At 53.4% G+C, this 12,444-nt stretch overlaps 1 protein-coding gene across 6 annotated transcripts in view; it reads right to left on the reverse strand.

Annotated features, from left to right (window-relative positions):
- The window catches only part of TPCN1 (two pore segment channel 1), a 59,594-nt gene that overhangs the window by 30,322 nt on the left and 16,828 nt on the right, over window positions 1–12,444 (reverse strand). For 4 of the 6 annotated variants that reach the window (XM_059139449.1, XM_059139448.1, XM_059139453.1 and 1 more), the window contains exon 3: window positions 8,454–8,591. The exons of the other annotated variants lie outside the window; for them this stretch is intronic. In XM_059139449.1, coding sequence (XP_058995432.1) covers window positions 8,454–8,591 — 138 coding nt within the window. The remainder of the gene's footprint in view (window positions 1–8,453; window positions 8,592–12,444) is intronic. 6 annotated transcript variants of the gene reach the window in all.

The raw sequence follows: 12,444 nt of genomic DNA on the forward strand, positions 1-12,444 counted from the left end.
AGAGAGAGGATCTCAAGCTGACTCCACAGTGAGTGCAGAGCCAGACACGGGCCTCAATCTCACGACCCTAAGATCATGACCTGAGCTGAAATCAAGAGTCAGGTGCTTAACCAACTGAGACACCCAGGCACCCCTTTTTTGTACATTTTTGACTTTTGGAGGCATGTTAATATTCTACATGGTTAAAACAAAAATAACTGGATTTGTTTCCTGGTGCAGGGTCATCTGTTTTTGTTTTTGTTTTTCCCTGCTGATATCCAGGCCTGTTCACTTTCAGTAACACTGAACCCATCTGCCTTTGGAGAACCTCCTCTCCCTCCCTACTCTGCACCCATGCTTTATCTCCAGCCGACTCCACCCCTGGCTCGCGGCAGGTGCAACAGAAGCCCTTCTTTTCCCTGGACAGGCATTGGTTCAGGCTGGCGGGGGCAGAGTGGGGGTGGTATTCTATCTCGGGCCCAGCTAATGAGGGTTGAACATGGACCTTTTCCTGAAGCACTCAAGAAGGAGGGGCTCTTTCTGTGTTGGGGCAGGTGGCTGCCTCTGCCGCCACCATGTGAGGGAAGCCTACCTGAGAAGAAAACTGACAGGGAACATAAGAATCACAGAGATAATATTAGTTCCACCCTGGGACTGAGATGTGCCCGATTCGGACCTCCTAGCATTTCCAAAATCTGAGCCTATAAAGATCCTTTTATACTTAAGCCTGTCTGAACTGGGTTTGTCACAACCCTCACGTGTGTCCACGGATACGTGGTAAGCAAAGGCACTAAGAGATGACTTTCAACTTGTTAATTTATTGGGAAGTTTTGTCATCAACTTGACCATAAATTCACACTCAAACTGATCCTCCTCCAGAAAAATAAAGAATGAAGTTATGTTTGGATAAGGAGCTATGCACAGAGGTGGCAGGAAGCAAATGTGTAAAGCTCACCACCCGACAGGAAAGGGGAGGAAACTGGCAAGGGTCCTACCTCTGCAGAGTCCTACCTGGTCCTTCTAAGCTTGAACGGCCAGCCAAGGGCAGCTGGGTCCTGCAAAGCTCTTCTCCACCCACTTCTAAAAACAACTTCATGTAGGTATATCTGACACACAGTAAAATGCACAATCTGGTATGTTCTAATATAGGCACACGCTTGTGAAACCACCACTACGATCAAGATCACACATCCGGGGCGCCTGGGTGGCTCAGTGGGTTAAAGCTTCTGCCTTCAGCTCAGGTCATGATCCCAGGGTCCTGGGATCAAGCCCCACATCGGGCTCTCTGCTCAGCAGGGAGCCTGCTTCCCCCTCTCTCTCTGCCTGCCTCTCTGCCTACTTGTGATCTCTGTCCAAAAAAAAAAAAAAAAAAAAAAAAAGATCACGCATCCATCACCCCTTCCATCCACGCCCAGGCAATCACTGCTCTGTGCTCTCTGTCACTATTAGATGACTTTGCATCTCAGAATTTTACAAAGAAGGGATCACAGAGTACGTATGCTTTCCTGGTTTGACCTCGCTCCCTCAGTGTAACCACTCTGAAATGCATCCATGCTGTTTTGTGTATCGGGAGCTCATTCCGGTGTTTTGGCTGAGCAGTATTCCGTGGTATGTGGATATACCATGGTTCATCTGCTCACCTGGTGGAGACCCAAGTGATTGCACCCAGTTTGGGGCTGTTTCAGACGAAGCTGCTATGAACACGCATGTGTGCGGCTTTGTACAGACACGTGCTTTCAATTCTTTCCAGTAAACACCTACGGGTGAAATTGCTAGATCATACGCTTAACTTAAAAAACTGCCAGACTGTTTTCCAAATGACCTGCAGGGCAAGGGAGACCCTGTTCCTCCACACTCTCACCCATACCGGACATGCTCCGTCCTCTTAATCTTGTTCTAAAGCTTTTAATATGCATTTGGGCTAATAATCTTGAGGCCTTTCCACAGGCTTATTTGCCATTTGTATGTTTTAGCTGAAGCATGTTCAAATCTTTTACTTGTTTGTTTTTTGGGTAATTTTCTTACTTTTGAATATATATATATATATATATATATATATATATATATATACATACATATACATACACATATACGTATGTGCATTCTCTAAATAGACCCAAATCTTTATCTATCTGAAGTCTTTATTTCAGCTTTTGATTATTTCTTTCAATTAGGGATTAGTGTGGCTTTTCCTATTCTTTTAGTTTTAATCCCTTAGTGTCTTTATATTTAAACAGTGTTTCTTGGAGGCACCATATAGTTTGATTTTGCTGCCTCCCCTCAGTCTGAAAAATCTCTGCCTTTTAATTGGCATATTTAGATTTATCACATTTAATGTAATTATTGACAGGGTTAGGTTTAAATATATCATCTTGCTGTCTTTTTATAGTTGTCCCATCTGTTCTTTGTTCTCTTTTTCTGCCTTCTTCTGGGTCACTGAATATTTATTATGATTCCATTTTATCTCCTTTACTGGCTCAGCTACAATGCTTTTTGGAGGTTGCTTTAGGGTTTATGGTACACATTTTCAATTTACCACAGTCTATGGTCAAGCGATATTGTGTCACCTCATGTATAGGATAAGAACCTTACCCGTTTAACGGTACACTTCCCTCTCTCCCCTCCCAAACTTCAGGCTTCTGGGAACGCAGCGATTTCCAGTTCACAGACCTAACCCGGAATGTGCCTCATCTCCATTGCGAGGATGTGTAACCACAAGAATCTTCCTAGAAGGGACTGTACCAGCCGAAGCACAGAAGAACAGTAAAGAGTTAACACTACTCGTGGGCTCTGTGCTTTGCGCTCACAATCCCAAGCAGTATGTACGGTCATAAACGCTACTGTACAAGGATGTTAAGCAATTCAGCCAAGGTCACACAGCTCTAAGGGGCCGAGCCAGGATTTGACCCTGGGCAGCCGGGCTCCAGAACAGATGCATTTAACTCCTATGCTCCATGACCAACTCTAAGAGAGAGGAGTCTGAGAAGAAGGACAGCAGATGATGCCTTTAAAGCCATGGTAACAAACATTTATTGAGGCTTACCACATGCCAAAACCTAGGCTGCAGCAGACTGTATTTTGCAAATTCAGCCACGGCACAATCTTTCATCCTACGTGCTCTTCTAGAACCTTGCCGCTTCCGCACGAACGGGTGGAGCCTGGGTGTCTCCCTCTTGAAACCAGGTGAGACTGTGCCTATCTTGACCAACACAGGATGGAGGACATAATGCTAATGACTTCTGAGCCTAAGTCATAAGAACGCTCCCACCCTTTTTCTACTGGGACCCTTGCTCCTGGAACCTAGCCACCACGCTGTGTGACGGAGAGGCCTGTGGAGAAGAAGCAAGGCCCTCTGTCCACAGCCCAGCTGATGCCCCAGCCAACAGCCTGCAACCTGCCAGTCGGGTGAACGAACCATCTCAAAACCAGATCCTGTACCCCAGACAAGTGTCCAAACTGACACAGCGTGGCACGGAGATAAGCCCCTCCACCGGGCCCTGCCCAAACTGTAGTCTTTTGCACAAAATGTCTCAAGGCAATATCTGCTATCTTCAGGCACTATGTTTTCGGATGCTCTGCTCTAGAGCGATAGATAACTGACTCCCACCTAAGTGCTTTATACCCACTGACCTATGTAACGCTCCCGACAACCCCACAGAAAAGCCAGGTGCCTTTCTGAAGACAAGTGGCGAGCAGGAAGCAGGGCTGGGATACCTAACTGGATGATTAGTTCCTCATCAGCAGGCTACATGCCTCTTCCATTTCTTCTCGGGAAATGGAAGCCTGGAAAGGGTGGCGCCAAAAGGATGAAACACAGCAGCAGTTCAATCCCTCTAAGAAGTTACAAGCAGGAGGTGGCCCATCTGGCTGCAGCTCGCGGTCAACCATTCCGGTCCTTCTCTACCCGAGGCCGACGCTCCCCGACTCTGCTCCCGGTTTCCATTTCTGGAAGAAGTAAGCCCTAGGCACAGACAGAAGGTCGAACCACCTTCCTGGATATGCTGCTGTGGACCAGGGAAGCAGGAGCCGTAATGCGCCTCCCTGGTAGGAGAAGCCGCCGGCAGGCAGCTGGACAGTACTGCGCCCTTGCGTGCCTGTGCCCGTCCTCCACGACCTTCCTGCTCCATGGCAGGAGCCTGCGCCCGCGCGACAGCAGTCCTAGGTGGAAGAAATAACAGGGCCGGTGTGGGGTGGGCGGCGATGAGCTGGCACAGATGGCGGCGGACATTACTGCCACTTTCCCAGGCGGTGCTGGATGCTGGCATCTGCGTGAGCCCCTGCCTCAGAGACCCTCTGCTCAAACTTTCTTGGCCCTTCCTTCCTCTCGGGGCTCTCAGCAGATGTATCTGCCTTCTTCCTCACACCCAGGAGCTCCCTCAGCCCTCCTGGTTTCTCCCCTCTGGCCTTCACCACTTCCGCCGCACACCACTGTGATGGGGTTGACAGCGGCGAGGAGGGTGGCTATCACCTCTCCCAGTGCAGGCCGCTCCTTGCCACCCGTGCACCTCGCTCACACTCCCACCAGCAGGTTCTGCCTGGGATCAGGTGCCCCGTGGCATCTTCCCCTCTAAGCCACAAATAACAGCTCCCTCCTGTTTCTGAAATCCACAGGGACCACTGGGATGGGGAGAAGGACCAGGCTTCCAGGCTTTGATGGAAAACTTTGACATTGCCTTTCTCTCCATGGCCAGTGAGGCTCCAGCTCAGCTCTCCTCTCTGAGACCCATCTCCACTCCCCACCTTCGGGGGTCCCTGCCTTTCCCCTACAAGACAGCAATAGCCCCCAGGCCGGCTCTCGCTGCCCCAGCCTCTCCCGGCCTCCTGACCCCAGGCATCTTGTTGGAGGATGAGGTCGGCAAAGCATCAATAGGGAACGTGCTCTGTTGCTTAAAATCTCGAAATGGCTTGTCCTCAGGAAAAACTCAGACTTCTTCGTCCTACAAGGAGCTATATGCATCCGGGCAAGCAAGGGTCTTCAGAACCGCAGTCCCTCCCAAGCTCTAACAGACGGGTGGCTCGGCAGCCTGGCGCTCACGGGCCGGGCTCCAGAGGGCAGCCGGTTCCTAAGGCGCGCTGAGGACACAGGGGGTCCCATGTGACAGTGAGCACCACAGAGATAAAACGCATGCTCCAAAGCCACAGACCACACAGGGCGGGCTGGCATGCGAGAGCAGACGTGCTGCACGGCTGACCAACGACGCCCTGGGCAGAAGGGGCTCTAGATGTCGTGTTTGCTTTGCTGAAGTAAGTCAGTAAATGCTAGGCCCTGTGACAGCTAGGCACACAGTTGTTATTTTATTCTAAATACGATCTGTACATTGGAAGTAATTCTTTACAAAATTACTTTAAGCCAACAATTGCCTTGTTCATTTACTCATTTGTTTGGTGGGTGTCCACAGGGCAGAGGGCAGGATGGGGACTGGAAGTACCTGGAGAGCCCCGGCCCTGCAGGGGCAATGTCTGTGGAGACAGCAAGGGTACCATCACCACGGGGCCTCAAGAAGAGTTTCCACAGCCATCCATGGGGGTGTTTCAACAGAACGGAGGTTCACCCCGCGAGTGGGGAGTTGGACCAGCTGCCCTTGCAATCCCCAGCATCTCTGTATTTATAGGTACACGGAGACTCCGAAGGGACAGGCAGGTTGGGGCAGTTGGCCTTAAAAACAACTCAAATGCATGACCTTCCTTGGGGCAGGGTCCAGACGCCTGGACCTTGCTAGTTATCAACAGCCTTCCACAAACACCGCCTGGCTGCACGGAGAGGGCGAGGGTGCCTCTTAACACACCCATTCCTTTCCCTCTCTTGATTAACCGCAGCCCCACAAATCTACGCAGTCCAGAGCTCAGCAACTCAGCTTCTGCCCAAATAACGGACTTCCGCACACACGGCGCATATCCCCTGTGCCAGGCACTTCCTACACACCCCATATGCACATGAACTTCATCCTCCCAACTGACCGCGACTGTCCCCATTTTGCGAATGAGGCAATGGCAGAGCAGAGCGATGTGTGAACTTGCCCCAGGTCTCACACATGTAGAAAGCGAACCAGGTCTGTGTTCAGAAGCACCGTGCTGAATCACAGAGGAGGGCTACCCCGTGTGCTCAGCAGGTACAGAGCTGGGGGATAAGTAGGTATTATGAGAAAATATTTCCCTCGACCTAAAATGTTGAGCAGAGTAGCCACACCCATAGGAACCCCAGAGCAGGAGGGCTCCTGGGGAGTCAGGAGACTCAGCCCCTGGTATGCCCTCCATTCACTATGCTGAATGATGCCCAGATAGTGGCTGCGCCCAGCCGGTAAGATCCCATGGCTTACCTGCTCCGGCCCTGTGCCATGGCCCAACCCACCTCTCCCCCGGGGAAGCACAATCTCTTCTGCCAACTGGGCTCCCCGCACCTCATCCTGCCTGTCTAGTCTCTAGGCCAGAGAAGTCCTTTATTGTGTGTGTGTGTGTGCGTGTGTGTTTTAAGTAAACTTAGTAGTTCAGTACAACAATAATCCTTTAAAAACCTAAGCCAGATGATATCACTCCTCCGCTCCAAACAGACTGCAGCATCCCGCTCTCAGGAAAACCCTCAAGTCCTCCCCGGGATTAAAGGGGCCTGTGAGACTGAGATGTCTCATCCCACCCACCTTCTTGCTCCAGACATGCTGGCCTCCTCATGGTCCTGGGACAGGCCTGGAAGGTTTTGCCTCAGGCCCTGTGCACTTTGTGTTCCCTCTGCCCTCCCCCGATCTCTCCCATCTCTGGAAGTCACTGGCCTACCCTGTCCTCCTCGGGCTGCTCTGTGCTTCTCCCTGGGGTCGTGTCACCACCTAGAAGGGCACTGATTTACTTGCCCGCCTGTCTTGTGCATTCCCCCACCTAGAATGCCAGCTCTGTGAGGCCAGGGACTTTCATCTTGTTATGGAGTCCCCGGGACCCAGAATAGCGCTGGGCATGATGGACAAATGTTCCACCAACATTTGTAATGAAGTGAAATGAAGCTCTTCCCCGAAGATTCCAGAAGCACACTCCTGGGCCAGTGACCAGAGGGCAGGCACCAGGAACTATGCACAGAGCCTGGCAGGTAGGCTCCCTTGGGACTGCAGTGGGACTGCTGCCCCGGCTGTGACATGACCTTTGTGCTTTCTAAAAGATCATTCTTTTAAGGATTTGCTGCAGAGGCACTATTTCATATAAGGGTGATTCGGGACAGAACCTTAAAAAGAAAAGGAAAAATGTGACTGGCAGAGCCAAGAGGAAAGAATGGAGGAGTCTCCCCTCCAGAGTGGACTTTGTTCGAACCATTCAACCTGATGCTTGCTCAGAACACAGAACTTGGCTTGCTTACTAGGTTCCTAAAGGCAAAGCCCCATAGCTTGTTTGTGGCTCTTATATTCGTGGAGGGCTCAAAGGCCCAGAGGTGTGGGGGGTGCGGTGGGAAGGCTGCAGGGCTTTTCAGGAAAGCCATGGGAGACTTCACAGAGCCCCCTTCACACCTGGCTCCAGCGGCTGGGAGGCACATTTAGGGATTATACAAAGGGCGCAAATGGAAGGCAGGGAGCCCCTGGCTTGCCCTGTTCCTTTTATAGGCAGTCCTCACGCAGAGGGGGCAGCCCTGCAGCCAAGTCCAGAAGCACTTTCAGTGCACCGCAAATGGGGGTGCTGGGGCACCACGTGGCTCCTAATTCCCTGCCCCCGAACACTGCTTCCCACTTCCTACGCTGGAAAAGTGGCCACAGAGGTGATGGAAACGCTCCAAATCCCAAGTGCTTTATTGCTTCGGTTTAAGGCATGTTCAAAGGCTCAGCAGCTCCCAAAAGGGGCAGGACAATTACAGCCCATAAAAGAGAGGAAGGCAGGGGAGCAGGGAGCAAGTCAGGGGCCCAAGGCTCAAGTGGGCAGCCAAGCTGGAGGACACAGACGGTGAGCCCCGTGGTTCAGACGGTGGGATGCCCGGGGGCACAAGGCCCTGCCTGCCAGGGAACAGATCCCAGTGGGCTTCCTTCGCAAAGGCCCCCTCAAGGCAGGATGTGAGAGGCAGTGCTGAGACTCCTAGGCCCTCTGACTGGTCTCTACTGGGCATGAAGTTCCCCATGTCCTGGTGACAGCCCACGCCCTGTGCCCACTGGGTCTGCTCCAAATTGTCTGTCTGTCTGGGGAGCCTCAGCCCCGGAGAGGGGGGCGCTGCAAGCAGCCCCCTTCCCTGCTGCCCTGCCCACCTACTCCTCCGTCCTGGCCTGCACTTCCTGGGGGAAACACCAGCCCCCAGGTCTCCAGGTGAATGACGGGTGCTCCCTGTGAGGGAAGAGTCCTGGACAATAAAGCAGTCAGGAGGGCTCTCACCACAGCTCCCCAGGTCTGGCCCAACCAGGGATTGTTAGAGACCTCATGAGAATCAAGACGGCAACCTCAGACTTTGGCACTATCCTCACCCAGAGCAGGGTAGGCTCTTCCAGGTGAGCTGGAAAGGCAAGGTCAAGGCATACCGCAAGGGCCCATCTGGTGGAGACGGGATGACCTCGCCACAGGGCTGTCGGGGAGCTGGCCCTCCACTACCTCCTCCAGAAGGAAAACAGCTGCCGACCCCGGCCTCTGCATGTCCGCGTTCCTGGGAGGCAGCCGGCCTGGGAGCAGGAGGGAAGAAGGAAAAAGACCCACAGTGGGTACAGGAGGGTGGGAGAAGCAGGCTTCCAGGCCCTCCCAGCAAGCCAGCTTCTCCACTGGCTTTTGCTCGCAGGTTTTAAAAGGGCCGGAGGAAGCTGACCAGCAACATTCTTGGCAACCAAGAAGATCCCATTCTGTGCCTCCGGGGAAAGTTCCCGAAGAGAAACAGTTTGTTCTGCTCCTCTACTGCCCCGGGCAGAGAGCTCTCCCGTGGAAACCAGGCTATGGCCTCCTCTGCCCGCAGACCTTAGCCACTAAAGATTTACGCAACACCTACTCCTTAACTACCCTCCCTGGATCCTGGCAGCCAGCCCAGGGAGGTGAACATAAAATCACCCGCAGGAGGAGGGGAAGGAGTTGAAAGGAAAGGCCAACAGGGCAGGCCTTCGAATACAAAACAACAGTAAAAAAAACTTCTCTCCAAGTAGGAGAGAAGTTCCCCAAGCAGACGACAGGCCGCCAAACCAGGATGACCTGCTTGCACAGATGGTAACGCTTTCTCTGCGCTGATGTAACAGGGCCCAGACGCTCCCTGCAAAACAGCTGGCTGCTTTGCATGCAGCCGCTGAAATGACCCTGCGGGGAATCCAAGGTTTCCGTTCGCTGGAGCACAGCACAGAGCAGCATCCTGGTGGCCCCGGGTAAATAGAAACAGTTTCCATATGCCGCCGTAAAGCTGCACTAGGGAGGAGCCGGAAAGAATGGAAAAGAACAGGCAGGAGGGGAGGGCTTCTGGGATCCAACCCCCAGACCCAGCAAGGGCAGGGTCTGCGTGGGCTGGGGAAGCCACTGAGACCTTCCTCGGGGGCCTAGGACCAGAGGCTGCTGTAGATAAAAGGCCTATGAGCTCCCAGACGGGGAAGAACGCCAGACCGGGAGTGCCGCTGGGCAGGTCTATACCAAGCTCTCTAGTCTCGTTCCATCCTTGCTAGTCTTCCTTCTCCCCCTCTTAACATGTGCACGACCTCACTCACTCTCAAACACACACACACTGCACATCCTCCTCAAGCCTCCCTCCCGACTGGGCCCCCTTCCCCTCCCGCTGGTTCGCCGTCAGAATCCCCAGAGCCTCAGTTTCCCCACCCGCTAACTGGGACTGGGGCCAGCTGTGCTCTGGACGGTACAGAAACAAATGTGAATGCCCACAAAGCACCCGGAGCCCCCCGGAAACCGGTGCCCGCCAGAATGACAACAAGCCACGGCCCAACCGTTCGCCAGTTGTCACTGAGAGCCCCACTCCATGGGAAAAAAAACTCTGAGAGCAGAGGAAAATAAACCAGAGTGACACTGATGAGTTTTCCGGGCACCGCTTCTGCTGCTGGCTGGCTCTTCAAAGGCCCCCAGATAAAAACCAGGCAAAAGACACTCTGCGGCAAGAAAGCGGGGCGCACATTTCCTCCTGCTCGGGCCTCTCTTTCTGATGACGGGTTGCGAGATGGCACGGGACGTAGGGCCACGTTATCGGTGCATGCTAGGAAAGACGGCAAACACGGACAGAGCCCTGGGCAGATATACTGACCTCCAGGAAGGGGAGGGCTGGCACAGAGCCAACATAGCTGAATCGCTGGCCTCAAGCCCGAAACTTGTTCTGCCAAAGGCTTAGGCCAGAGGAGGAAAGGAAAAACAAAAGGCTCAACTAGGCCAGTACTACGGGTCAACCACTGTTCTAGAAGGAGGAGCCTGGTTTGGAAGTAGCCAGGATAATGCCCTGTGCCACCCTCAACTTCGTTTCTGGCCAGCTGACAGAGACCAACGTGGCCAAATCCAGAGAGATTCTCTGTAGGTACAGGAGGTCAGCCACAGAGGGGCCTTGAACTGTCAGGGAAATTGCTAGAAGGTTGAGAGCAGTAGCTGTAAACAGAGGCTCTTGGGAGGGGCTGGGGACATGAGTGCTTCTTTGTAATTAAGGGTAGTGGTTACTGCCCCAGAAGCCTACCCCCAACTGGCTACTCAGAGCACCTGCTCCCTGAGGTTACAAACATGACCTTGACAGCCACTCGGCAGGCTTCATAAATCATGCAGTAATCTGGGGCAGAACAAGGGAGGGTGGAATTTTAAAAGTCTGGCCTTCCTGATACAAACAAATACGTCTTAATTTAAAGACATTTATTCAGCACCTACTGCATACCAGGCATGTGCCAGGTGTTGGATTTGAAAAAAGTCAAAACATGTACTTTGTCCTCATGGGGCTCACCATCAGGAGTCATGAGAAGGAATGTGATTCTGGTGCATTAAGTCACTTCTTAGTTACAACAGCCTAGATAAGGGTATGAGCACTGCCCTCCATGGGGGCTCGTGGGCAGATGCAGGAAGATTCAGGGGTCACGACTGGGTCACTTCTGAAGGATGAAGGATGAAGACGATTCACTACATTGAGGCGGGGGTGGGGGGAGGAGAACATTCCAGAAACAGGGAAGGTCATGCATAAAGCTCAAAGAAGCAAACAGCAGGGCATTTCTGAGAAGCTAGAGAAGGTTCAGTGATCCTGAAGCTGACCCAGGCAGAGACAAGCAGGAGGAGCAGACCAGCTGAAGGAGACAGGGCCTGAGCCACTGGGTCCAAAGGGAAGCAGCCCGAGCAAGTGTGCCAATCGGAAGCACCTATGAGGCGGCCCGTCTTGGTGAACCTCACAACCCCATCTACAGATGCTGCACACAGCAAAACCTCAAGTTCAGTCTCCCAGGGCAGCACCGTGAGCACATCTGTGCAGGGCAGGTGCCCCGCCAGGAGCCACCACGCTCACCTCCGCTACCTAAGCCTCCTCACCACTCCGCACCGGCCACGACTGTGTGCCCCCACAGACCCCCACCCCTTCTGCCCGCGGAGAGGGAAGAAGCGGCTGCTGGATGCCCGCAGGCAGGATGGTATCTCTCCCTCCTTCATCTGTGATAGTCTTGACTATCTTGCAATTCTGCTTCCTGCCCCTGCGTCACTGGGTTTATGGAAACAAAGGGCTTTCACTCGGACTGTCACTCATCACCAAGGATTTACTGAGCACCTACCATGTGCAAAACACTTTCTGCACACCCATCAGAAGCCTCCCCCCGCCAAATGTTTCACACACACACACACACACACACACACACACACAGGCTGCAAGCCCCACTCTGTTTACCCAGTGAGGAGTACAGCACCTGTGTGAACATCTGTCCCATGTTCACTTGGAAGCATCAGAAATGCTAATTGTGAACCATGCAGGGACAGGGAAGGGAGCTGTGTGGAAGGGTGACCCAGGAGAGGAGACATTTTTCACCACACGTGGGCACTTCCAGAGCCCCCACGAGAGCTCAGCAGACAAGCGGCATTCCGAAGACGCTTCTGGCCATGAAACTCATTCTCCACAACGCCCCTGAGGTGTCAGCGGAGGCGTCAGCATGGATCTGCGTCTGTACCAGCCCCTGCCTGGGAGCACCTGCCGGGCTGCCTCCATGGGGCTCACACAGACACTGGCCGCGCCCCAGCATCTGGACCTTCCGTGGCTGCTGGCAGCCCTGCCCGAGGAGCAGCAACAAGGAGTGCGGCGGCCAGAGGCCTGGGCCTCTTGGGGAAGTGACAGTGGTCAGAGGCCGACATCCCGCAGAGAGCTGGAGGGCTGAGGCATGCCCCTTGTCCGAGACCTGCTGCTTCTACAGGAGCCAACGGGGCCGAGAGCCTGTGCAGTCAGTGGCCAGGCACTGCCCTCAGCCTCCCCTTCCTTTTTCCTCAGTTTCCCTTCCTGTCGAGTGAGGCAGGCAGCCCAAAAGAGGCATCGCGGATAGAGACAAACACAATGGAAACCAAGAGGCCAACCTAACAAGTGGGGGAGACACAGAG

This window comes from Mustela lutreola, chromosome 11, assembly GCF_030435805.1.
Source record: "Mustela lutreola isolate mMusLut2 chromosome 11, mMusLut2.pri, whole genome shotgun sequence".
Lineage (NCBI taxonomy): Eukaryota > Metazoa > Chordata > Mammalia > Carnivora > Mustelidae > Mustela > Mustela lutreola.